Raw genomic sequence first — 26,074 nt, forward strand, 5'->3', positions numbered from 1 at the left:
GCCTGCCTTTGGCCCAGGGCGCGATCCTGGAGACCCGGGATCGAATCCCACATCAGGCTCCCGGTGCATGGAGCCTGCTTCTCCCTCTGCCTGTGTCTCTGCCTCTCTCTCTCTCTCTGTGACTATCATAAATAAATAAATAAAAATTAAAAAATAAATAAATAAAAAAATAAAACAAAACAAAGTTTGACATCAGAAACTTTCTAAAAGATCATTCCACAGGCTTTAAACAAAATCTAACAGTATCTTACCCTTTATAAGCTCAGTTAATACTCATCACTTCCAAATTTTTGTGGCTATTTTTTCCAATATTTATCTCCATGTATCTAAGTAATATGTTTATACTGCTATTTCTTGATATATACATTTTAGATATATTTTAGTATGTTCCTACTACAGAAAATAACAGTTTTGATCTCCATAGGCTTGCTTCTACACTAACTCCTTCATCAATACAATTGTACCATAATTTTTGATTAAGCCAAAGTTCACTGTTCATCTCGTTACACTTACATAAATATTAACTGAGCAATTTCCTTACGTGTATGACTTTTTGTTTTCCCTGGATTTAATAGCTGCCTTGATTTTTGTTTGCTTAGATTTCTATATATATTTTGCTAATTCTCCACCAAAATACTCTATCACAGTATACTTCTCACAATTATGTAAAAGGTTCCATTTCATTTTCCTGGAACCCTCAATTCTCCATTTTTTTCTGGACTGGTAATTTCTATGACTGTTGCAGGGCTCTCATCCTAAAACCTCCCTTAATCATCATTCTGGGAAATTCCTTTGTCTCTTTTCTTCCCCTCTGAATTTTCTGTTTCATTTCTTATGGAACTCCTATTATTTGTATTCTATATTTATCTATCAATCGATAGGTATATATATGCACACACACATATATCCATGTAGGATGGAAATATCCATCTCTTTTTGGATATCTCCCATGCACATGACACTAAATATACCCAATATTGACCTTGTCACCTAACAACACTTCTCAGTCCTATCTTCTCTAAGTAAATGTGTTTTAGGGCTAAACCAGAAATGTTGATTTCATCCTCATTTCCTTCCTTTTTATCACTTCTTCACTTGTAATAAAATGCCAAATCCTGTGAAATATAATCATGTATCTCTCTTAAATTTAGTCCACTTCTTTTTTCATAGTTACTGCAACTTCGTTCAGACCAGTGTCACTGTGAAATTCTGAAGCAGCCTTCTTCATCCTCTGGTCTCCAGTTAGCTCTGCTCCAACTTACCCTTCAGATCTCAACCTAGGGGTCTCTAGATACTGCTAATCATGCTCTGTGGCTATAACTATTATATTATAGAATTCCCATCTATTTATATTTACCATTAAATAATACATTACAGGAGAATTGCCCACTCAGTAAATATTTATAAAAAAGCGAGTTGGAAAAAAAAAAAAAAAACAAGCGAGTTGGTTATTGTTACTAACTAATTATGTTCTTTCTCTGTGGGAAATGAAATCAACCTTCAGATTAGATGAATTCCTGACATTTTGAAATCTCTTCTTATTTTCTTCTTCTTACTTCTTCTCCAGTACCTCTCTCTCTCTCCCTACATAATAAACAGGCATGTCCTAAGTGAGTAATGAGAAATCACTGTATACACTGTTAGAAACAAAATGAGTAAAGCTCTGAATATGATGGATTTGTGGGAAGAAAATAACCAGCTCTCCTGGGGAATCAAGACACTGCATGATCTATTAGTACTGAGAAAATGTGAATAAGTAAGTCGTGGTGGGAAAAATACTTTGTATTTTTGAAATTATACAAACAGATATTAGGGTTTTATTCATTGTAGCAGTTTTAGTAAGGTAAGCCTAAATGAAAGAGATGGTCTGGATTTATTTGTCTCATTCAACCTAATGACTTACTTTCACGTTAAGCACAATTTTATTGTGCTTTTCAGAGCAAACATTTTCCACATATAAATAAAAATCCCTAGCATGGTCTACCTGGTATTAAATAAGTACCTTCAGGTTAGTATTCTGTAGTTTTACTCCACAGGCTGCATCAGCCCTTTCTTATTTTCTGAACTATTTATTTCTTAAAAGGTCCTTCACTTTCCTTTATTCTTTCATTCATCATATATTTATTGGGTGGCTCCATTGTACTTTAAATGGTATTAGCTCTTGCAGATTCCAAGGTGAAAAAACAAAATCCTTCTCCTGAAAGTCACCAATTAGTGGGGCATGAAAATAAGTAATGACAAGATAATGTAGCAAGTGCCAGCCTGGAGGCCTGAGTAAAGATTTCTCTCTGCAAGCTCCAAGGAGAAGCTAGGTAGGACTTCCCCAAAGAAAGTTACTCTTGAGCTGAGATGTGAAATACGCAAAAGAATTGCCAAGAAAGAAAGGGTACAACCAGGTGGGGGATCATGTGCAAAGAAAGAGGTACAGGGTCAGCCCATTCAGGGCCAGCAGGGTGGGGTATGGACTGGAAGGTTTGTTTCTTGGGTCCAGCCTACCTTGTCTCTGACCCTTCCAGCATCTCCCACTAGCAAGAATGGATATCCTCACTGTTTTCCTCCAGTATTCCTGAGTTCCCCTATAAATCTAATGGAAGGCTAAAAACTACCACTGTTCAGTTAGATACTTACTGTGTGACATAGATACTTCCTGTTTTCTTTTTTATAAATGTGAAATTATAAATGAGATAAAAATTGCCAATGAATGGAATGATGATTATTGAAAAAAATAGAAAGTAAACAGGAAGTTAAACTGCCATGGTTGCAGTTATCTGGCTAAGGAAGTTAAACTGCTATTGGTTGCAGTTTTCTGGCTAAGGTAACAGCTCAAGACTCAGTCCTCACATGTAAATAAATATTTAAATATGTTGCTTACATTTTTATAAAATGTTACATGTTTCTTATAGAAAAATGAGAAAATACACTTTTTCTTCATTTTTGCCATTTCCTCACCTAGCAATAACCACTATGAACTCAATGAAATGCATTATTTCAGACCACATTATCTGTGTGTATGTCTATTTTTCTTATTATAATACAGTTTTAAACACTTTTCATTGTGAAATATAAAACTTCAAATTTAGTTGTATAGTTTAACAAGTAATTAAAAGCAAACACTCATGAAGTTGTTACCCAGGTCAAGAACTGGAACATTCAGACATTATCATCACCCAAAACTCATCATGTCTCAAGCTTCTTCCTTCTCTCTCAAGGAAGCCACTGTCATGATTCCTTGCTTTTTCTTCATAGTGTCACTGCTCCACATGCACCCTTAAGCAATATCCTTAAGCCTGTTTATAAAGTTTATATCAGTGAAACTCTGGGTGAATATTTTGCTGTCCTGCAATCTGTACTAAACATTGTAACAAAAAAAAAACATTGTAACATTAATGTAGCCCTAGTCCATAGTCACTGCCAAATAGTGATCAGTGGTGTGCATATATCACAGTGTAGTTGTTTTGATGGGAGTTCGAGGTCTACTACTTCTCGTTTTTAGCAATTATAAGCAATGCTCCTTTGAACATACTTGTATGAGTCTCCTCATACGTGTGTGTACATCTCTCATATATGTACATGCAGAGTTCTTAACTTAAGGCAGGTGCAAACATTACTGAGACAATGCCATGCTGTTTTCCAAAGTGGCTACATCCTTGGGGATCCCTGGGTGGCTCAGTGGTTTGGTGCCTGCCTTCAGCCCAGGGCGTGATCTTGGAGTCCCGGGATCGAGTCCTGGAATCAAGTCCCGTGTTGGGCTCCCTGCATGGAGCCTGCTTCTCTCTCTGCCTGTGTCTCTGCCCCCTGCCCCCACCCTGCCGTGTGTGTGTGTGTGTGTGTGTGTGTGTGTGTGTGTGTGTGTGTCTCTCTCTCTCATGAATAAATAAATAAAATCTTTAAAAAAACCAAAGTGGCTACATCCATTTCCCTGTTTCCTGGCAGGACTGTACAGGAGTTCTTCATGTACTACATCTTCACTGAAACTAGGGAAGGTCAGATTTTAAAAGGCTGCCATTCGGATGCATGTACATCCCACTGTGATTTGAACTGCATTCTCCTGGTTACCGAGCAGTTCAACACTGTTTTCATATATGTATGGAACATTTACCTTTTTTCTTTCATGGAATGTTGGCCGTTCCTTTTGTGCCTGTGTGTGGTTTTTTTTTTTTTTTTTTTTGCACTGACTTGTGTTATAATATAGCTTTGTAACCTTTTGAAGAACTTAATATGCTATGATCATCTCTCAGGATAATATTTATCTACAATATTTTTCAAATGTAAACTGATTACTAATTTGGTAGTTTAACTCCTAGTTGAGAGAGTAGACATTATAAACTAGGAGCTGTGATTATAAATACCAATTATTTTGAAGTTGGGAGTTGGAAATAGGTAAAAGAAATAATGGGGAGGTTTAGCATACATTAGCATATCTGTTTAGGGCCCAGACACTCAGCTCTATTGTTTGCTTAGCTGTGTGACCTCAGGCACAGTTTCTTAAACTCTCTGAACTTTGTTTCCTTAGGCATACAATGGGCAATATAACTGTAGGCTCCAACACTAGGGAAGAATACAATGGTATAGGGCATTAAAAGTGCGCAACCTAATGCCAGGCACTTATTAAACATGCAAAAATAGTACTTATTAGCAGTACTAATAATTAATACTTACTTATAATTATTTATCAGAACCTATAGATTATAAGCTCTGTACTAGTATATGAAATCATTAGTGAATGAGGTTGCTATTGTTCTCCTTTTTCCAATGAGTTATCTGAGGTCAGAAAGGTTCGGCATCAGCGTCTGACTTCAAAGTCATTCGCTAGTTCCTTTACCATCCATTCATTTTTTTCTTTTTTTAAAAAAGATTTTATTTATTTGTGACAGACAGAGAGAGAAAGAGGCAAAGGCAGAAGCAGAGGGAGAAGGAGGCTCCCCATGGGGCAAGGAGCCGGATGTGGCTCCAAGGATCCTGAGATCATGACCTGAGCCAAAGGCAGACACTTAATGGACTGAGCCACCCAGGTACCCAGCCATCCAAATTCTACATAATAGAAATTCATTGTAGCTTATTAATAAAGTTGTTCCATTCACTGTAACAAAAATCACATGGAGAAAGAAATATGTCCAAGGTGGTTTTTGTTTTTTAAAACCAAAATAGGTGTAGCCAATTAAAAAAAAAAGGATCCCTTTTTCTAAAATTTTTAAAGGTCTTATAACTTGTCATTTTTTCCCAAGTCATGGGCACAAGAGTGCTGCATGCTGGCTGGTCCTCTGCTGGGTGGTGGTAGTCACAGCTGCCATGTGATGAGGCCTATCACTGCCAGAATTACCTAGGGCTACAAAATGGGCACTGGGTATAAGTGGGAACTTTATAGTCTATGGCCAGGGCTTGAATTCAACCCTGACATTTGGTTTTATTACTTTGGGCAACTAACTTGATTTCTCTAATCCAGCTTCCTAATCTAGAAAATAGGGTTAAGAATAGCACCTGTGTATCACATGTTATAAGTGAGAACAAAATGAGATGATGGGTATGGCTAAGCGTGGAGTAAGTACTCAACACGTGCTGACTATTATTATCATAGCGGCTCATCAAGGAGCCACACCTTAGTTTGGCCTGTATAATATTTAATTCATTGTCCAAGGTCAGATTCTCAGCATGACATCATCACATTGGTTTAAGTTGCATATACTGAATAATCAGGCATTCTACTCTTATTCCCCAGCAATCTCCTGCTATGTATACTGTTCAAGAGTCAGAGCTTTTTCTAGGCCAGAGGACTCTGTATTTCAAGGTCCTGTCTCTGGTGGCCATATGCTAGCTTCTCGTGTTCAGTATGGGGCTCAAGTAACTGCAGGGAAGCCATAAGTAAATGAGATGACATATGGTTGCAGGTAATCTTAATCAATACCATATTTAACCAGCCAATCTTCCAACAGATAAATGAATGTAGGATACTAGAAAAAAAAGAGGCTTTGGAGGAAGATCTCAACTAGAATCTTGAGTTGACTACATAGTAACTCTGACACTGGGAAAGTCACATTTCATCACATTTAGAAATGAGGAAAGAGGTACTCCATAGTGGTGTTCTGGTGTTTAGGAAGAGCATGAGTCTAAAGCACTTAGGGCAGAGTCAAGCACACAATACCAGGCAATAAACCCTAGAGATCATGTTCATGATGATGGTGATGGTCACCAAGATGGTCAAGACCTAGGTTAATGAAGGACTCATTACAGCTATGCGATCAACTCATTGCCATCTTGAATGAGAATCAGATGTCTGGCAAGTGGTTGGGAGTGTCAGGGCAAGGAGAAAAGCATACTAGAGAGAACAGCTTGAATAAGGAAAGGCACAGGGCCATGAAGGGCCTTGGCTTCTTCAGGGAACCAGAGGTGCAACGTGGCAGCATAGAAGAAAGATGTGGTAGGCAGGCACAACTCAGAAAGGGCCTATTATGCCAGGCCAGGTGAAACCAGGCCCCACAGGGCTAAGGAGGTTAAAACTGTCACCAGCAAGACCTCCACTAACCCCTTTCTTCTTCATAGGAATGTTAACCCTATATTTTAGAAGCAAACGAAGGGAAGTGCTCTCGCTGGCCTCAACCACCGACTCACACCTGTGCAGATGGACCTTTGAGTGTCTAACATTTACCTCTACCTCATTTTAATATTAAAAACTCCACCCAAGGAAGAGTACAAACCTCACTAACATAACATGATGCATATATAAGCATGTTTCCTAAGTATGCAATGCATGACTTTATGGCTACCTCTACATGCAATTACAAAATTCCCCTTTCTAAATATTTATCCTAAACCTAAATAAAAGAAACCCACTAATCCCGGTTGGGAAGTCATGGCTTTGTGAGTTATTCCTCTCAACTCCTTATTTGCTGCAAAAAAAGTTTACTTTGTGCCACAACTCTACCTGGTGTAGTCTCTGCTTATAACTTACTGAGGAACAAAGTCATATTAGATAGTTACACGCAGTGTCTGGATCTGTGCCTGTAGGTAATGGGGAGCCACTAAAAAAGTCTCAAGCAGGGGGAGTAACAGGACTGGATTTGCGTTTAGAAAAGTGAAAGTTTGCTTGCTAGCAGTGGGGAAGGGTCAGAGGGAAGGATTGAGAAGCCTCTGGTTTAGATTGTTTAGGTGTATTGACTAGTAGAGTATGTGGCCCAAAGTAGATCTCAATACTAATATGCTTTGATTAAGGGATTAAAAATGAAAGATATGAAGATTTTGCAATGTCCAAGAAGTGCGCTATTTTTTCTTCAGTTAGCTTAGAAAATGGATGACCGGCATTTGTCTCTTTCTTATATTTGCATTTTTTTCCTACTCCCCATGAAGATCATAATTAGTATTAGGCATTTCATCAATGTAAGTTAGCTAGTAGAATATACAAATCTGGGAAAAGATGAAAAGTTTTAAACACTGACTTGTAATTAAAAGTTCCATGTTCATCATGCTAAGAGATTACACTACATCATGGTAGCAATTTGCATAACAATGCATTTATAGCACAGTAGGCAGAGTTCTGAAACACATAAATGTCAGAAATCACAATGGAAAACACAGCTCCAAAAGACCATTTGCATTAATTACTGCTGGACCAGCTCCCATAGCTCTTCAAGGCTGACAAGCAGTGTGGGCAAAATACTAGGTGGGTAACCTTTTAGATACGTGTATATACTCTTAAATGAAAGTTGGGTTTTTGTGCCCTACTTTTGAAGATCTACCACAAAACAAAAGGTTTCAGACCAGCCTGCAGGTGTCTTAATAGCAAGGTGAGTCACGGCATTTTATAAATTCTCCTCTGGTACTATGGGTTGTCCCATAATGCTTCCCAAATCACCTAAAATATTCTTCTTGTTGTTTTAATGAAAGAATTTGAAAGACATAGTAAAAGAAGATAAATGTCTCTTTCTCCTTACTTGGATCATTCTATGGCATTTAATGTAATTAAAATTGTTAAATAGCACTCTAGACCACTAAACTAGCAATAGAGGATGAGGTTTTTAAGACTTTTAAAGTCAAGTGTCCTAAAACCAAAACAAAAAAAGATGACACTGTCCCAATGAATTAAGGAACAATTTTTGTGTAATGATTAAAGCCAAGGTGGCCTCTGCCATAAAATCAGAGACTGATGAAACAGCTTGCCAATTTTCTGTGCCATTTCTTTTTCATGCTGTCTTTTGATTATTTTACAGCTAGCAAATTCCTCCATAAAAGGGGTGGAAGGGGAAAGATGAGTGTATATATTTTTAAGTTCATATCTAATTGTTAGCAGTCCTATGCTGAGATTTTAAGAGGAGGGAGCCTTGGCAACCTCTAACATTTACAAAGAGGAAATTGCTGTGGTTCACCTGCATGGAACCACAGCAGCCACCACTGCTGTCCAGCAATTTCCGCTGATCCCTTAGGTCTGTGCCTGCGTGTTTTCTGCACACTGTGTTATGTCTATATAATATGCCTTCATTGTACACTCATTTCCCTTCCCCAGCACTTAGCATATCTATAATTCAATAATTAAGCATGTAAGTACAGGTTCTATGCTTTCCTCTCCTGCTATACCCTCTGATCCATAGGGACAGAGACTGTCTCATACATCATGATTTTCCCAAGTATCCAGCACAGCACTCCACTCAAAAAAGGGGCTCAGTAAATATTTGTTGAAAGAGTGAATGCTCACACAACCAAATTCCACTTGCCCTCACTCCCTCGGATGACTAAGAGTTGACTCTGATGTCACAGTTTGTGCTTCACAGCACCTCCTGGTCTGCTGTGAGGGCCTAGGAACCTGTCCACTGCTGGCCAGAAAGAACAGCAAATAGATCTTCTAAGACACCCAGGAATGATGAAGTGGACAGCTCCTCTTTCCAGACATTCCATACATCATCCTCAAGATATTTTTCTGTCTCCGTGACCTCATGAAAAGGAACAGTTTCAAATTTATTGCTTCTATTTTTCTCCAACAAAAATTCTTTCTAAACACTTCTACTTTGCTATAAACTCCTCTATCCCCAACCTATTTCTGGCTCCCCCGTTGGCTTCACAATGACAAATAAGTTGAAGCTGTGCCTGCGACGAAGACTCAGCCTCAGGGAGAACACAGTCAATACAAAGCAATAACACTATCCTGAACAGTCCAGCGCAGACTAATTACTCTGAACTTACTTTCTTTCGGTGCCACCTCAGGAGGTTTCTGGACACTCCTGAATCAACATGGGCTTCCACATTGTGAGGTGCTGTGACTTTTTCATCATCAGAAAAATAACATGATCTGGGAGCTATTTATGTTAAAAGAGCATATATCGCAGGTTATGGTTAAGAACAACCCTCAAATCTTCTAGAACCAAGATTCCATTAGCAGCTAAAGTGATCCTTTCACCTGCCCTGTATTTTCCTAAAGCAGACTATTTTATTTCAGCAAGCTCTTCCTCAATTTCTTCATTTAAGATGTGCTCGGAAAGGGAAGATGACATTTGGCCAGACTGGAGGGATGATGGCAGTGTATGGCATCCGGCACACATGTACATCGAAGGGGTCTGTAAACACATACTTTAATAATGCTGATGAAATATTTGTATTTTAAATCATAGTATGCCCAGAAATACCTAAATTTGTGGAATTTAATTCAGAAATAATAATCTATGTCTCAAGTAGTAAAATGGAATATTTATAATACAAGTGGAGTTTCTGTAGCTCTTGGAGCAATAGCCTCACTATTCCCAGACTTTTTACCCCCAGGTAACAAGACACCAACTGTTCATTTTCTATATAGCCATAGGAAATCCTTCCATACCTTAGGCTGAATAAAGTAATTTTATTTTTTATAATATACCATGTCAACAACATGGAATCAGAGGGCAAATTGATCAAAAAGTCATCTATCTTCAGATTGATCTTTTCAACTGAAAGTATTTTCCTATTTGTTACAACAATTGCAAACAGTTTGAAGAGGCAATGGGTAGAGCTATTGATGTAAAATTATAGGGATCACAGCACTGCAGAGGTTTTGTATTTGACATGAACAACACAGAGACTTTTCATGAAAATTTTGATAAAAGGACTATTGAAAGACCAAGGCTAAGTTTCAAAAATTCTTGGGAATCTTCCTTTTGCACACCCATCAACAGGATGTTCAGTATTTTTCTTTTTAATCATTAGCACTAAACCTACATCGTTCTGTTGTCATCACACTGATGTCTAGGATGTAATGATTATTATTAAGTTAATAGGAGGACAATATTATGGGAGTAGATCAAATTTGAGACCTCCAACCATGTTTAGTATAATGTACTAGCTCTCAGCCTGGGTCTGAAACCCCAGGAAAGGAAGGTCATGGGTAGACTACAGAATTATTGTAGGGGATCTGAGAAACTCTATGGGAAGTCACTAGTGCTATAAAGAACTCGGTCTCTAAGATGTAATTTTCTTTTATTTTTCTTTTTTTTAAGATTTTTATTTATGTGATAGAGAGCGAGTGAGCACAAGCACGGGGAGGGGCAGAGGGAGAAGGAGAAGCAGACTCCCTGCTGAGCAGGGAGCTGATGAGGGCTTAATTCCAGGACCCCAGGATCATGATCTGAGCCAAAGGCAGATTATTAACTGAGCCATCCAGGCATCCCTAAAATGTAATTTTCAATGGTAGTTATTTCAATTAAAATTAATTAATTGGCCTCCGTTGGAGTAAGAATATTTAAGTAGCATGGGACAGAGGTTAAATATGCAAGTTTCAAAGTCAGACAGACCCATCCTGATTTCCTACTCTATTACACGAAACCGCGTGACCCTGGGTGGGAGGTGTTACTTAATTTTTCAAACCTCAGTTTCCTCTAGAATTAAATGAGACAGAGTATATAAATCCTTAAGCATACTGCATGGTACATAGAGAATGATCAATAAATATATCTTTAAAAAGGAAGAACAGAAAAAAAGGACTTTAAAAAACAACTGTGTTATTTATATGCCTGGTATCTGCAACACTTATGCATCCTTCCAATTGGCAACAGAATACTGCACTTAAAACAAATTAATGTCAACTTATCTGCCATCATAAATTAAACTGAGACAACTCACTTTGGAGAGACAGATTATGCATATGTTAACCATTTACTTCTATGGCTTCTCTAAACTCTTGCTTACTGAGTTAGGTTTCATAAAGGCACACTGCTAGATTATATTACTGTAGTTTCAATTTAAAAATTTCTTCAGGGACACCTGGGTGGGTCAGTGGTTGAGCATCTGCCCTCAGTTCAGGGCATGATCCCGGAATGCCAGGATACAGTCCTGCATGGGCTCCCTGCAGGGAGCCTGCCTCTCCCTCTGCCTATGTCTCTGCCTCTCCTCTCTGTGTCTCTCATGAATAAATAAAATCTTTTTCAAAATCTCTTCAAACAACTCCTACTTAATATTGTATCATTGATTTAATTGACTTATAGCTATAAGAAATAGCTACAAGTCAAAATATCTGCCATGTGTAAAGCCATATTCCAATGTGACTCAGTATTTCCACTTTTAGGAACCTATCATAAGAACACATGTGTGTGGGAAAGGATTAATGCAGCAGGCTTGGATTGCTCAAACTCTGCGCATCCTCAAGAAGGGCCTGTTTTTTAATAGACTGGCCCTTGGCCAGTTCCTGGAAGCTGAGCTTTTGGAATGTTCTGACTGACAACGTGTTCTCCATGCCTGAAGCCTTGGACCACAATCTACCAATTTGTCTAGATGGTTTACAAATTCAGCAGTTGGTCTCTGTGACATAATTAAAACCCTGGACAACCAGGCTCAGGTGATATGCCATTATACATCAGTGTGGAAGGAATTAAATACATCTGTGACATTCCACTGAGGTGATTCTTGGAAGCTTGTGCCTGGTTTCCTCTGAACTTTGTACCATGAGCTTTCTCTTTTTGCTTTTTTAAAATTAAAAGAAAAAATTATTCTGGATCCTTTCACTGTTAGAAATTGTAACAATGAATAAAGCAATGTCTAAGTCCTGTGAGTACTTCTGGGGAAATCATCAAGCCTGAGGGCAACCCCCCAACAAAATATGTTTTTGCAAAATAAGTTTACTGCAATGAATTGTTTCATGATATTAAAACACTGAAAACAATTTAAATGAACAGGAGATAAACAGTTCTACAAATTAGGGTACATCAACATAAAGTTTTTATAATATCATTAAAAGTAACATTTTTCATGTATTTATCAGAACATTGGAAAATGCTTGGAATATAATGTTACCTGAAAAAGCAAGATCCAGAACTGTGTATAAAGCTTCAACCCAAGTATGAAAAAAGTTCCCTACCTGTACAGAAAAAAGACTGGATGGGACTATGCCAATATATATTAGTAGCTCCCCATGGACTGTGAAGTTATGAAATAGTTTATTGTTCATTTTTTCTATATTCTTCATGCTTTTTCCTAGAGAAAATTATTATCCTATTTTTATTGAGTTAATATATTTCAGTGCCAAATTAAAACATGCATGGAAAAATTCTGACACAAGATAAAACTGAAAAATGAATATTTTCTTCTCATCACAACTTCTCCTTCAATTGGACACCACACAAATAGTAGCTGTTAACTACTTAAATGATACTTCTACTCTTTTTCTATAAATATACAAAAATGCATTCATAAAAATATTTATTTTTATTTGGGGTTTGGCAAAAATGTGATTTCCTACAGTTTTCTTAACAATGTATTATGGACATCTTTCCAAATAATTCATATAGATCTGTCATATTCTTTTGAAAGACTACATAACAATCTAGTGAATAGATGTATCATAGCTTATTTAAATATTTATATATTGACAAATATTTAGATTGTTTCCAATTTTTTACTATTATGATCAATGTTGCAAAAAAAAAAAAAAAGTGCCTGTACTTACATCATTGCTGCCTAAGCAAGAATTTTCCTGCGAGATTCCCAGAAGTAGAAACACTGGATTATACATTATATACACTTAAATTTTCATAGATGACAAACTGCCCTCCAAAAGCTTGTACAAAAAAAAAAAAAAAGCTTGTACAAACTTATATTCCCATTAATTCCACTATAGTGTTCATTTGCCATATTCTTCCTAAAGCTGGCTATAATAAACCTTTTTAATTTTTTCTAATCCAAATGAAAAAGATGATATCTCATTTAAAAAAAAACTAAATGTATTTCGTTAATAGCGCTTTTGAACATCTTTTCATGTTATGGCCATTGACTATTTTATACTTCTACTATGTGAATTACCCATTCATATCTTCTACCTATTTTTCCAAATGAGTTGTATTTTTCTTATTTGTTTTCATATAACACTTTGCTGTAGCATTTTCATTCAGTTTATCTCCTTAATTCTACGATGCCTTTCACTGTAGAAAATTACGCTTTTATGTAAGCGTAAACAGCTACCAGTTTTAAAACATTTCCAGGTTTCATATCATGTTTAGAAAGGCTTTCCGTAATCCAAAATTTTAAACTATTTTCGAATCATTTTATTATTAGAATAGATATGCTTAAAACAAAGTTGTTGTCCACTATGTTGTTCAACATAATATTTTTTAATTCACAGAATTAAATCTTAAAATCTTAAAAATTTGCTAGGAAATAAGCTTATTTCTTCTGAAGAAGTGACATGCTCTTTTCTCCCCCCCTGGTTGTATTTCTTCCTTTGCTCTTGTAGCCAGGAAACTCTGGATCTAGTTTTATTAGGATTTTCTTTTTTTATTAGTTGGAGTTTTATCCTTTGAATTTGGGCTATTCTGTACCCTTTACTGAATGCTACTTTGGATCTTTTCTGAAGTCAGAGAGGAATTAATAAATAAGCTAGAAAAATGACAAAAAGGCAAGTGATAACATAAATAAATAATAAAAACCTATTATATTTAATTTAAACTTTTTCAGGTCATAGTTGTTAATCCACTTTACAATGAATTCTTGATCTGCTACAATTAACTGGAATCCTGCTGCTAAGATTATAGATCTCTTGTTCCTACTCTATTTATTAGTTTATAACTGTTTACCTTATTGTGAGCTTCTTAAAAGTAGAACTGTTCTAAATATCCTTGAATCCAACTCATCCTACAGCTTAGAATAAGCACCCTGATGTCTCCTGAATGAATGAACCAGAAAAAAGTCACCCACAATAAAAGCTCACATCAGAAATCTAGGTTAAAGGCAATAGCCGAAGTACTCCCCAGATATGTCCTATTGTGGGTATATGTTGTATCTACAATTGTGGATGACAATAATTGAGCAGAGAACCCAAAGATAAAAGAGCTCTGCCATCATTAGCCTGGAATCACCAAGGGAAAGAAGCAAAGCATTGCAGTTTATAAATATTTCCAATAACATGGGTTAAAGCAAGGATGGGTGTTATCTAAGTAATTAAGATAACCAAAACACCTTACGGTCCCAAGAAATCCAATTATTTGGGATTTAATTATAATCTGCATGCCTATCTTTTAGTTTTTAAGTACCTTGATGGCACAAGGCAATGTGAAAACTGATTTTATTTTTAAAACTAGATTTTATTTAACTTAGAAATTCAAATGAATGGAATAAAGGCAAAGCTAAAATTCAGTGATAAAATTCATTTTTTAACAATATATTACTTTACATCCTGAGTCTTGGTTTGCCTCTCTGTAATTTGTAAAAGAATAGTTTTCCCCATACCTCCTAGGGTTTTTGTGAGGACAAAATTAGATTCAGTAAATTCAAATGTTTTATAAAGTAATACAAAGTGGAAGAGAATTCCTGTTATCAAGATCACATGGCTTTCAGAAATCTCTTATGTAGCTGAAATATTTGAAAAAAATAATAAAATTTTATGGGCTTAAATACTGTTGCTAACTTCTCTTTCCTACACACCTGATATACCTGATTTCCATTTAACTGTATTTCAACTAATGCAACAACTCTTTCAATACATTTTATTATATTATTATATAACACTTTAAATAAACATTCAAGTAGAGAGACTAGTTAGTTTAATGTATTCTATTAATCACCTTTAACCATGAGCAATGTATGGTCAATGTTGTTTCATATTCTATAAACGTACCGATTCCACCTGCCATCATCCTGAGTTATTTTGAAGCAAATCCTAGAAAGCATGTCATATCATGTATGCTTAAAATATGACTTTTTAAGACCATAACCACAATCACTACATCATGCTTAAAATATTAGCAATACATTCACATTTCCTCAGTTATCTTTGACAAAATTTTTGGAGTGTATTTAAATTGGGATCCAAAATAAGATCCATACTTTGCAATTGGTTGGTATGTCTAAATTTTTTGTAATCTACACACTCTCCCTCCAACCCTTTCTTCCTCCCAATTTTTTGACTTTTTCTTGTTTTTTACTTTTGTTGTATAAATCAGTTTTTGTCCTATAGCATTTCTCAAAGTCGAGTTCCGCTAATTCTATTTCCATGCTGCTATTTAAAATGTTTCTCTGTCCTTGTATTTCCAGTAAATTAGTAGTTAGATCTAGAAGCTAATTCAGATTCATTTTCACCTCAAAACTAATTCACAGGGGCACCTTGGTGGCTCATTCAGTTATGTGTCTGCCTTCTGCTCAGGCCATAATCCCAGAGTCCTGGGATTGAGTTCCACATCAGGCTCCCTGCTCAGCCAGGAGCCTGCTTCTCCCTCTGCTCCTTCTCATTACTCCATGCTCTCTCTCACTCTCAAATAAATAAATAAAAATAAAATCTTAAAAAAAAACTAATTCACAGATAATGTATACATTTTCATCAGGACAGTTTATAATGCCCAGTTGTATCTTTCAATTGATGGTCACTGCCTTCACCTCTGGTTCATTAGAGCTGTGAAAAGGAGATATGCTATCCTATCCTGTTAGCTAGAATATTTTTTATAAGAGAAACTTCCCTTCATCAACTATTCGGTTGACTTGAGGTACAGACTGAACAGAAGCCGAATGTTTTATTATTTTTCTTTTTTACCAGCTTCCAAAATAATAGGTGGTTTCTTAGCATCCCCCAAAGTGATTAGTTGCTGTCTATCTTTTGTATCATTATGCCCTTGTGGATATACATATATTGTGGTGAGTATTAGTCCACCACAGCTGTTATGAATCTTAGTGATATTCAAACTTTTTCTTTTAACTAGTATGAGCTTATTCAGTTTGACTCTACAGTCCTTTTGATATAAGTCTTGTAGTTCTTCTTGGCTTTCTGGCAAGGTAAGATGTTCTAAGATCTACAATTCCTACCTTGGACCTGGAACTAGCCATTTCTCCAAGGACTCCTATCTCCCTCTAATGGTCAATGTATTTAGAGATCACAATCTGGGTACTGGGGGTGCTCCTTATTACTGGTTTAGTCAGCATTTCTAATGAAAGTTAGAGATAGGAATATTTTTTTAAATACCTTTTTCAAAGGTAAATTTCAGATGAGTTCATACTTTCTTCTGTTATACTCAATAATCTCCTTATACCTAAGTGCTATATCCCATTTATCGCATAATACACAAATTCAGAATAACAGTAGATTCAGAATCATAATACCAACACTACCAATGATATAATTACTGAAAAAAGTTTAAGATGTTTTTGACTTTCTTTCTGAACATATGATATATACTATTAGAGCTGTATAATCAATTTGCTGTTATAAAGTCACTTGAAATAGTTCTCTGTATGTTTATGTCACCAACAGGCCATTCAGTTACATTCCTTTAATTGAACTTTTGATTTTTAGATATCACCTTTTAAAAGTCAATGTTAATTTACAATTGTGTAAAATATTTATCTGACTTCAAAGTCAAATCTACAAAATAAGGTATACTTAAAGTCTATGTTCTATCCCTATGACCTCTATCCTATTCCTTCTTTTCCCCTGCAGGTAATCATTTTTTAAAATTTGAAAGTTTGTTCTTCAATTGCTTGTTTCTTAATAGAAGCAAATATATAGTTAATTATATATGTTATTTACATAAATTTGTATAATTATGTATGTTATTATATACAATTTATAATAATTTATAATATAGAATTATTATATTTAATATATTATATATATAAATGTCCCTATTGTTTAGGAAGAAAGTAGGTTTCTATACATACTTTTCTCTACCTTGCTTTTATCAGGTAATGATGTCCCTTCAGAATTACCTTCTAGTAATATGTGTTTTCCCATTCATTTAACAGCTATATAGCACTGCATCTTGGATGTATCACGATCCATTCAGCTGGTCCCCATTAACGGATATGTGAGTTGTTTTCAGTATTTTGCTATTTCAAACAGTGCTGGGCACCCCCGGTGCCCAGATTGTGATTTTAAATACTTTGTGTACTTTATTTTCGCTAGTCTACCTTTGGAAGATTCCTAGAGGTGGAACTGCTAGGTCAAAGAACAAATGCTCATGTGATTTTATTAGATAATGCCAAATTCTCCTGCAGAAGATGTGTACTCTGTTCTATACCACCAGTAGTGCATGAGGATACCTTTTTACTGCAGCTTCACAGCAGTGGATGTTTTCAACCTATTGGAATTTTGCCAACTGACTAGGTGAGATATTGTAGCCCATTGTAGTTCTACTTTACATTTTTCTTATTATAAATGAGGTAGATTATTTTTTCATGTGGCTTTTTCTGAGAACAACTGTCCAAATTCCTAGGCTGTTTTTCTACAAGAGTGGTTCACAAAATATGACCCCTAGGTCTGCAGCAGCAGCAGCATCTGGGAAATCGTTAGAAATGCAAATTCTTAGGCACCACCCCAGACCTACTGAATGGGGAAATATGTTCTACTAGAAGGTGATTTTTTTAAAATTTTTATTTATTTATGATAGTCACACAGAGAGAGAGAGAGGCAGAGACACAGGCAGAGGGAGAAGCAGGCTCCATGCACCGGGAGCCCGATGTGGGATTCGATCCCAGGTCTTCAGGATTGCGCCCTGGGCCAAAGGCAGGCGCCAAACCGCTGCGCCACCCAGGGATCCCTAGAAGGTGATTTTTAAAATTTTTTTTAAAGATTATATTTATTTATTCCTGAGAGAGACAGACAGAGAGGCAGAGACACAGGCAGAGGGTGAAGCATGCTCCATGCAGGGAACCCGATGCGGAACTCGATCCCGGGACTGGGATCCCAAAGGCAGACACTCAACCACTGAGCCACCCAGGCATCCCTTTTTTAATTTTTTTAACTGAAGTGCATACCTTATTCAGATTTCCACAGTTTTTTCCCTATTGTCCCTTTTATGTTCTAGGACCCTATCTAGGATCCTACATTTACATTTAGTTGCTATACCTCTTTAGGCTCCGCTTGGGTATGAGCTTCTCAGACTTTGTCTTTGACAGTTCTGAGGAATACCACTCAGGTATTAAGTAGAGTGTCCCTCAATTGGGATTTGTCTGAACCTTTCCTCATGATTATACTGGGGCTCTGGGTTTTGGGGAGGAAGACCACAGAGGTAGAATACCATTGTCATTGCATAATATCAAAGGTACACTATTATCAGCATGACTTATAATAATGTTGATGCTAACTTGGATCATCCAAGGTAATGTTTGTCAGATTTCTACTCCAGAAAGTTACTCTTTGTCTCCCTTTCCAAATTGTCCTCTTCAGAAGTAAGTTGCTGTGCACAGTCTACACTTAAAGAATGAGGAGTTATTTTTCCTCGTCTTGAGGGTATACCCCATAGAAGGTGATTTTTAGGGGATAGCATTACATGATAAAAGCCAGGTAGAGAAAAATATGTATAATAGATTACCTTTTTCCTAAACATTAGAGACATATAATATATATAACATGTAATAATTATCAATTACTGAATGAGATGCACTGGGGATAAGGCCCATTAATCTGTGTTTTAACAAGCTAAACAGGTGATTGTAATGCACTAAAATTTGAGAAACATTCACCTATATGGTTGATTCAACATCTATATTAACTTCCCTTAAACTTGTCTAATTGTTTTCTATTTAAACTAAGGCCAAGGGACGCCTGGGTGGCTCAGCAGTTGAGCATCTGCCTTCAGCCCAAGGCGTGATCCTGGAGACCCAGGATCGAGTCCCACGTCGGGCTCCCTGCATGGAGTCTGCTTCTCCCTCTGCCTATGTCTCTGCCTGCCTCTCTCTCTCTGTCTCTCATGAATAAATAAATAAAATCTTAAAAAAAAACAAAAAACTAAGGCCAAGCTATTAGTAAAGTGGAACTGAAAGATTCAAATGCCATGCAGCATCCATGCATTTATTGGTTGATTCACCCAACCGTTAACAAATAGACGTTAAGGATAATTTCATATCACTGTGGCAGACAGTGGGGATACTGTGCTAAAGCAAAACAGACATAGTCACTGACTCCAGAAGCTTTCCTTCTGCTGAGGAAGAACAAAACGTAAACAAGTAATTTAAGTCTTACCCAAGAGGGTTACAAGGTGATACTGCAACCTAGAGCAAGGGGATCCAGCTAGTCTAGTGGTTAGGGAAATGCAAATAAAATGAACATTGAGAAAGTATTTTACTCCCATCAGATGGACTAAAGTCTTAAAAAGGGATCATACTTATTCCTAGCAGGCATATAGGTGGACACATGAAGCACTGCAGCATCTTTAGAAGGAATCTAGTGAGACCTATGAATGCATCAAACACAGCAATCCATTCCCAGGAATCAATCCTGTAGAAAGAGCGCCACTCATTCAAGGCCATTTGCTGCAGCACTGTTCATAGGGGCAACGCTAGCTACAAAGTACCCACAGTGCGGAAAGATTGAATACATCCTGGTATATCTATATTGGGCAGCCACTGGAAAGAGTGAGCCATACTGTGATTTGAAGGTATTTCTATGATGTGCTCTTGGAATAAGGAAAGCAACATGTAGAAAAATAGGTATAGAGTCTCAATTTTAGAGGCACCTGGGTGGCTCAGTTGGTTGAGTCTCTGCCTTCAGCTCAGGTCATGATCCCAGGGTCCTGGGATCAAGACTCGTGTCAGGCTCCCTGCTCGGCAGGAAGCCTGCTTCTCCTTCTCCCTCTGCCCTTTTCTTTACTCACTCTCTTTCCCTTCCTCTCTCTCTCCCAAATAAATAAGTAAATAAAATATTTAAAATAAAATAAATTCTCAGTTTTAGAAACTCACATAAACCCATATATGTATGTTGGTATGTGATCATTTGAGCATAGAAGAAAGATATGAAAGAATAGATACCAGATGGATAAGCCTTGTATAATGGATTAAAATAAAATAAAATAACATGCATCCTCCCCTCCTCTTTGTGCCCTTTCCTATAGTGCAGAAGATGGGCAGCTCACAATTGCATGCCTGGGCACCCCACAGACAGACAGAGGTACCTGAGTGAGATGAGGGGGCCACGTGTAGGCCGCCTTGACAAGAACGTTCACTTGTTACACTTTTGCATTAGCCGACTGCCCTGCCTCTGGTCACCAGCTTCATGGGTATGGAGGGGCAGGGCATCCCTTCTGTGGGCCAGCATCTAGCAGACACAGCTTGGTCTGGAGCCCTTCTGAGGTAGCTGCTCCTCCCTGGATCTCAGCTTTGGTGGTGTGAGCCCAGAACTAAAGGCAGGGAACAGAGCTCCCAGATCCTTATAGAGGTGGTAACTTCTGTGGGGTTCCATGAGTCATTCCTGAAGGTGCAGTCAGAAGCTTGGTCCTACAGTTCTTCCAGTGACTTCATCAACACAGGAATCCAGAGCCAAATGCCAATCTCCCTAAAATAGCTTGATTCTTTTTTTTCTTACAATCAAAATGTATGATTCAATGGGTTACCAGTTGGAGGAGGAGTGAGAGACAGTTGTGAGAATTTAGACATATGAATATATGAAAGTACTTTGAAAATAGTGATATTATTGTTATTATTAATTTTAAATGCCATTTCAAACTCATCTATCATCCCATCTAAATAACTGATGTACAGGGGGGCTTTGAAAAGACTTCTTAATACAGAAAAGGCACTCCACTGTACAGCTTCTCCAAGGCACATGGTCTTACCAGCAGGTGTAGATGTGGATTTTGGCGCTGGAAGCAAACTCCTGCGGGGTGTTGTCACACTGGAAGATGCTGGAGGGGCTGCCCGGCTGGCCCCCTTGGGTGTGTCTTTGGAAGGCAAAGCTGCCTTCAGAGCCGGCTGGTCTTCATTCCCAAAGGTTGACCCTGTGGGAGGCAGACAGTGTGTTAATTATAACTTCATGAAAAATGGATGGACTCTCCTTGCCATTTGCAATCGCCAACCAATGCCAATACCGTCATCTGCTTTAGAACTCGAACTGACTCTTAGCAAGTGGCCTTGAAAAGCATTTCTCTGGGACCAGAAGCAGAAAAGTGCTCCCTTTAGTCTTACAGCAAAGTCTGTCACTCAAATGCTCTGTGCAAGGGGCTACACAAAAGACAAGGGCAATCTCTGAGGATTTTATACCTGTGCACGTGTGCGCGCACATACACAGACACACAGAATTTGCTTACGTGGATGTGTAACACACAGGAGATGAGCAATCCTTTTTTGAAAACCAGTGTGAGTGACCTAGGAGAGTTGAGAATAAGAGTGCATGTGTACATGCACTGCCAGTCCACGAAGCTGATGGAGAACTCCCTGATACCCAAGTTATTTTGCCTTCAAAATAAGAGGTTTGGCATGAAAGTACAGTTGTGAGGACCATGGGGACAGAGAATCTCTCTGAAACTCATGAAGCTTTTTGTCCGGAAAGCTAAGACCCCACCAAACTACAAAGCTCCTGAATTAGAGCGAGCTTATTGCAAAGGCAGAAGATGCTTATCAATAATTTCAGTTAACCATTCAATATAGAAAGACTCTTTGTCTACAGGACAGTTCATTTATAAATGACTGCTCTGACGCTCTGAACTTATGGGATATGGGGATCTGTGTCAGCTTTAAATGCACAAGGCATAAAATAAAATAAAATAAAATAAAATAAAATAAAATAAAATAAAATAAAAAAAATAAAAAATAAAATGCATGAACCCCAAGTTTTCTTCTAGAGCTTTCCAAACCCACTGTGGTTTATACATTTGTCATGTCTTACAGACAATGACACCATCATCTATTCCCTGTTAAAGAATCAGTCTTAAATACACCTCTGATTACAGCTGCAAGGCCTAATCCACTAAATTAAATAGAGCCTGGGGCAGCCCCGGTGGTGCAGTGGTTTAGCGCCACCTGCAGCCCGGGGTGTGATCCTGGAGACCCAGGATCGAGTCCCACGTCGGGCTCCCTGCATGGAGCCTGCTTCTCCCTCTGCCTGTGTCTCTGCCTCTCTCTCTCTCTCTCTGAATAAATAAATCTTTAAAAAAAATAAAAATAAATAAATAAATAATAAATAGAGCCTGAATGTATCAGAACTATGGCTTGTTTGGAATTAAACTATCCAGTTAGAAACGTGACCATCTACCATGGAAAATATGCAATGACAGCTGGAAGAAGTTATACAGAATTTTAGCAAAAGATTAAATTTTTTGTTTTCATCATTTTAAAAGGATAGGCAACATTCTATTTAGATAGAGCCTGCATAAAAATGATAACATTATTCAAGAAGCTTTAATATTTAAAACATCCAGGAATTTTATTCAACCACTTAGAGTCGGAGATTGCAGCTTTCCTCCCTCGGATGACCTGAAAAATCTGTTTAAAATTGGTGAGATTTGCTTTGTTTCTAAAGAAAAGTGTATTTAGGAAGGAAAAAGAAAGGATGTGCTATTTCCCAGCAAATAACCCTGGTCCTATAGTTCTTTTCAGGTCTGTGCAAGGTTTTACATGGTTTGAAACAAGGCTAGGAGGATGCATTTAATATATGCAAACAGAACAAAATGCATCCAAACTTCACCAAAAGGATCTGTACTGTATCTTGAATGTCAGATAAAGAACCACATGTTCGATCCAAAAACTTCATCAAGAAAAGGGGGGATCCCTGGGTGGCTCAGCGGTTTGGTGCCTGCCTTCAGCCCAGGGCTTGATCCTGGAGTCCCAGGATCGAGTACCGTGTCAGGCTCCCTGCATGGAGCCTGCTTCTCCCTCTGCCTGTGTCTCTGCCTCTCTCTCTCTCTCTCTCTCTCTCATAAATAAATAAAATCTTAAAAAAAAAACTTCATCAAGAAAAGGGATGCCATGCACCTGAAAACAGTATGTCTTAGCTTCTTAATCATCCAATAAGCTCACCAGTCCAATCCTAGAAGTTAGAGGATCTCTGGAGATTTGTAGGACATTTCAGATGGAAGGAGGTGGCTCGGCCACTGAATATATTTCACATGGAATTATCTACCGCTTAGCCTACTGCTGATATACTGCCAGAGTAATCTATTCACTAAACTGTGTAGTGGAAACTGAATTGAACATAAAAAGTTTCACATAGAGTCTTTTACTTAATTTATTAAAGTTTCTTAAGAAGAAAAAAAAAATAAAGTTTCTTAAGAAGAGAAATGTTTTGTATCATTTATAAAGTTCAAATGCCTTTTTATCAAATCCTCTTGCACCTGGCATCATCCTCTTCCACATTTATTCAGAGAACGTGTCAATTTAGAGATCTGGCGGCTTTTCAGACTGGGAAGTAATTCATCTGTCTGAAGTACAGAGTGTCAAGGAAGCTATGTGGGTGATGGACTCTCCTCTGAGAGAGGTCTTGAATTAACAAAAAAGAAAAGAAAGTAAAACAAAATAAAATAGAACTCTATTCTTGTCCATCATTGTGGGATACAGCTGGCAGTTAACAGCATCACTCTTTGAAAACTAGCTTAAGTCAGCCAGTAATTAAAGACTCATTATTTAGTAAGTGAAAAGTACTCAGAATTTGGAAATGGCTGCTGAAGTCTATAAATGCTCCAAGTACTTCACAACAATGCAGACAACATTAAACCATTGCTTGATAAGAGGAAGAAAACAACTGGCAATAAACAAACTGCTTGTGGGAGCCAGAAAAATGTTCTGGAGGATTCAGTCCTTGGAGGTGTTTCATGAGTCTAATCCAGTCCCCAAATCTGACCCAAACGATCCAGGTTATTATCTGGATAAATGGTGCAGACTGAACAAGTAGGGTGTGCATACCACCTCCTCCACCTCCCACCTCAGTTTCTTTGTCCACCTCTCAGTTTCTTTGTCTGCAAGTGGGGATACTGGGCATGGAACTCAAAGAGCTGTGGTGTGACATGAAAGAACTAATAAAGGTGAATTTTACAATGTTAATGCAAGAGTCAGTACAAGAAAACAGAGTGACTGGGGCAGCTGGGTGGCAGACTGAGTTTCTGCCTTCGGCTCAGGTCATGATCGCAGTCCTGAGCTTGAGCCCTGTGTTCAGCTCCCTGCTAGCAGCTATTCTCTGCTTCTCCTTCTGCGCCTTCCCCTGCTCATGCTCTATCTCTCTCAGATAAATAAAATCTTTTTTTAAAAAAGAAAGAAAACAGAATGGTGTCTGGTGCATAGCGTGCTCTTCTGTGTTAGTTATGAATACACACAGCTTGGTTTTAGGTTCAGCGGTTGGTCATTACAGCAAGTCAGTTTTTCATAGGAACCTGCGAAGTGTCCAGGGAGTAATATCAGATGCGCTGCTCTGAGAAGAAAGGAAAGGATTATTGAGATAAATCTGACAGTAACTGCAGGATGTTAAGAATAAAGAGATACAGTCTGATGTCCTTAAAACATATGATGAACTACTTGAGACACAGGAAAAGGTGAGAATAAGGACATAAGGGACCACTGCGCATGAGAATACTGAACACTGCTGGTTCCACTACAGGGGAATCTGCCGGGACTCAGGGTATTGCTTGTTGAAATTCACACCCACCACAGGTAGTGACTGTCTGACTTTAATTAATGAAATTGGTTTTAATTTATGAATCTCTGACAAGCAGTGAGATGGAACACTTTTTTCATATTTAAGTTTTTTCTTCCATAAGATACCCACTCATACCTCCGCACACTTTTCTACTCAAGTATTCTGCTTTTCTAATTGACATATAGGAGTTTTTTTAAAAAAAAATTCTGGATATTGATTCTTTATTGGTATATATCTCAAACATTCTCCCAGTCTTTGACTAACCTCCACAGTGATGGTGCCTTTATTTAGAAGTCTTTCCTTTTACCGTAGCTGATTTTTCTCAGTTTTTCCCCCACTTGATTTGCACCTTATGTGTCTTAGCTTTTCATTCGCTACCTGAGATAATAAAGATGTTCTCCTATGTATTCTTCTAAAAAGTTTAAAACTTTGTTTTTCAGGCAGCCCAGGTGGCTCAGCGGTTTAGCGTCACCTTCAGCCCAGGGCCTGATCCTGGAGACCCAGGATCGAGTCCCACGTTGGGCTCCCTGCATGGAGCCTGTTTCTCCTCCCTCTGCCTGTGTCTCTGCCTCTCTCTCTCTCTGTGTTTCTTATGAATGAATGAATAAATAAATAAAAAATCTTTAAAAAAACCCCAAAACTTTGTTTTTCATATTAGATCACTAATTCACCTGGAATGGAGCATGGAGTGGGACTGTATTTGTTGTTGCTGTTTTCTATACTGATGGCCAATTATCCCAGGCCTATATATTGAACAGTCCATCTTCTCTGCGATACCTGCACTGCCAGCTGTTGTGCATCAAGTTTCCATATAGGCCTGATTATTAGAACAAGCTAGCAACTCCCAGATTTTAATAACTTAACATAACTAAAGTTTATTGCTCAATCATGAATCATCTCACACAGGTAATCTGAATGATCTGCTATCCTGGGGAGCTCTACTCCAGGCAGGAGCTCAGGGACTCAGGCTCCTTCTATCTTGTGTTTTTGCCCTAATCTGGGTTTCTCAAAAGACATTAATATGCAGCTGGTATATGGGGAAAAATGAATTATTTGTGGAAGGATTTACTGGGTCAGGCTTAGAAGTGGAGTGTATCACTTCTGCCATGAATCCAACAGCTAGGACATGTAGTTTAGTTTATGCCCAGGAGAAAAAAGAAATCATTTCATAAATACCTATGAACTTTGCTACATGAAGCTCCACTTTTGAACTCTATAATCTGTTTCACTGATCTCTTCCTCTGTCACTATACCAATACCATATCATATTTACTTACTATTGTATAAGATCAGTACTGGTATACTGAACCA

At 37.7% G+C, this 26,074-nt stretch overlaps 1 protein-coding gene across 8 annotated transcripts in view; it reads right to left on the minus strand.

The window, feature by feature from the left end:
* The window catches only part of MTUS2 (microtubule associated scaffold protein 2), a 589,535-nt gene that overhangs the window by 169,863 nt on the left and 393,598 nt on the right, over positions 1-26,074 (minus strand). For all 8 annotated transcript variants that reach the window (XM_038573372.1, XM_038573369.1, XM_038573370.1 and 5 more), the window contains one exon: positions 20,976-21,137. In XM_038573372.1, the coding sequence (XP_038429300.1) occupies positions 20,976-21,137 (162 nt within the window). The remainder of the gene's footprint in view (positions 1-20,975; positions 21,138-26,074) is intronic.

This window comes from Canis lupus, chromosome 25 (assembly GCF_011100685.1).
Source record: "Canis lupus familiaris isolate Mischka breed German Shepherd chromosome 25, alternate assembly UU_Cfam_GSD_1.0, whole genome shotgun sequence".
NCBI classification, from domain to species: Eukaryota; Metazoa; Chordata; class Mammalia; order Carnivora; family Canidae; genus Canis; species Canis lupus.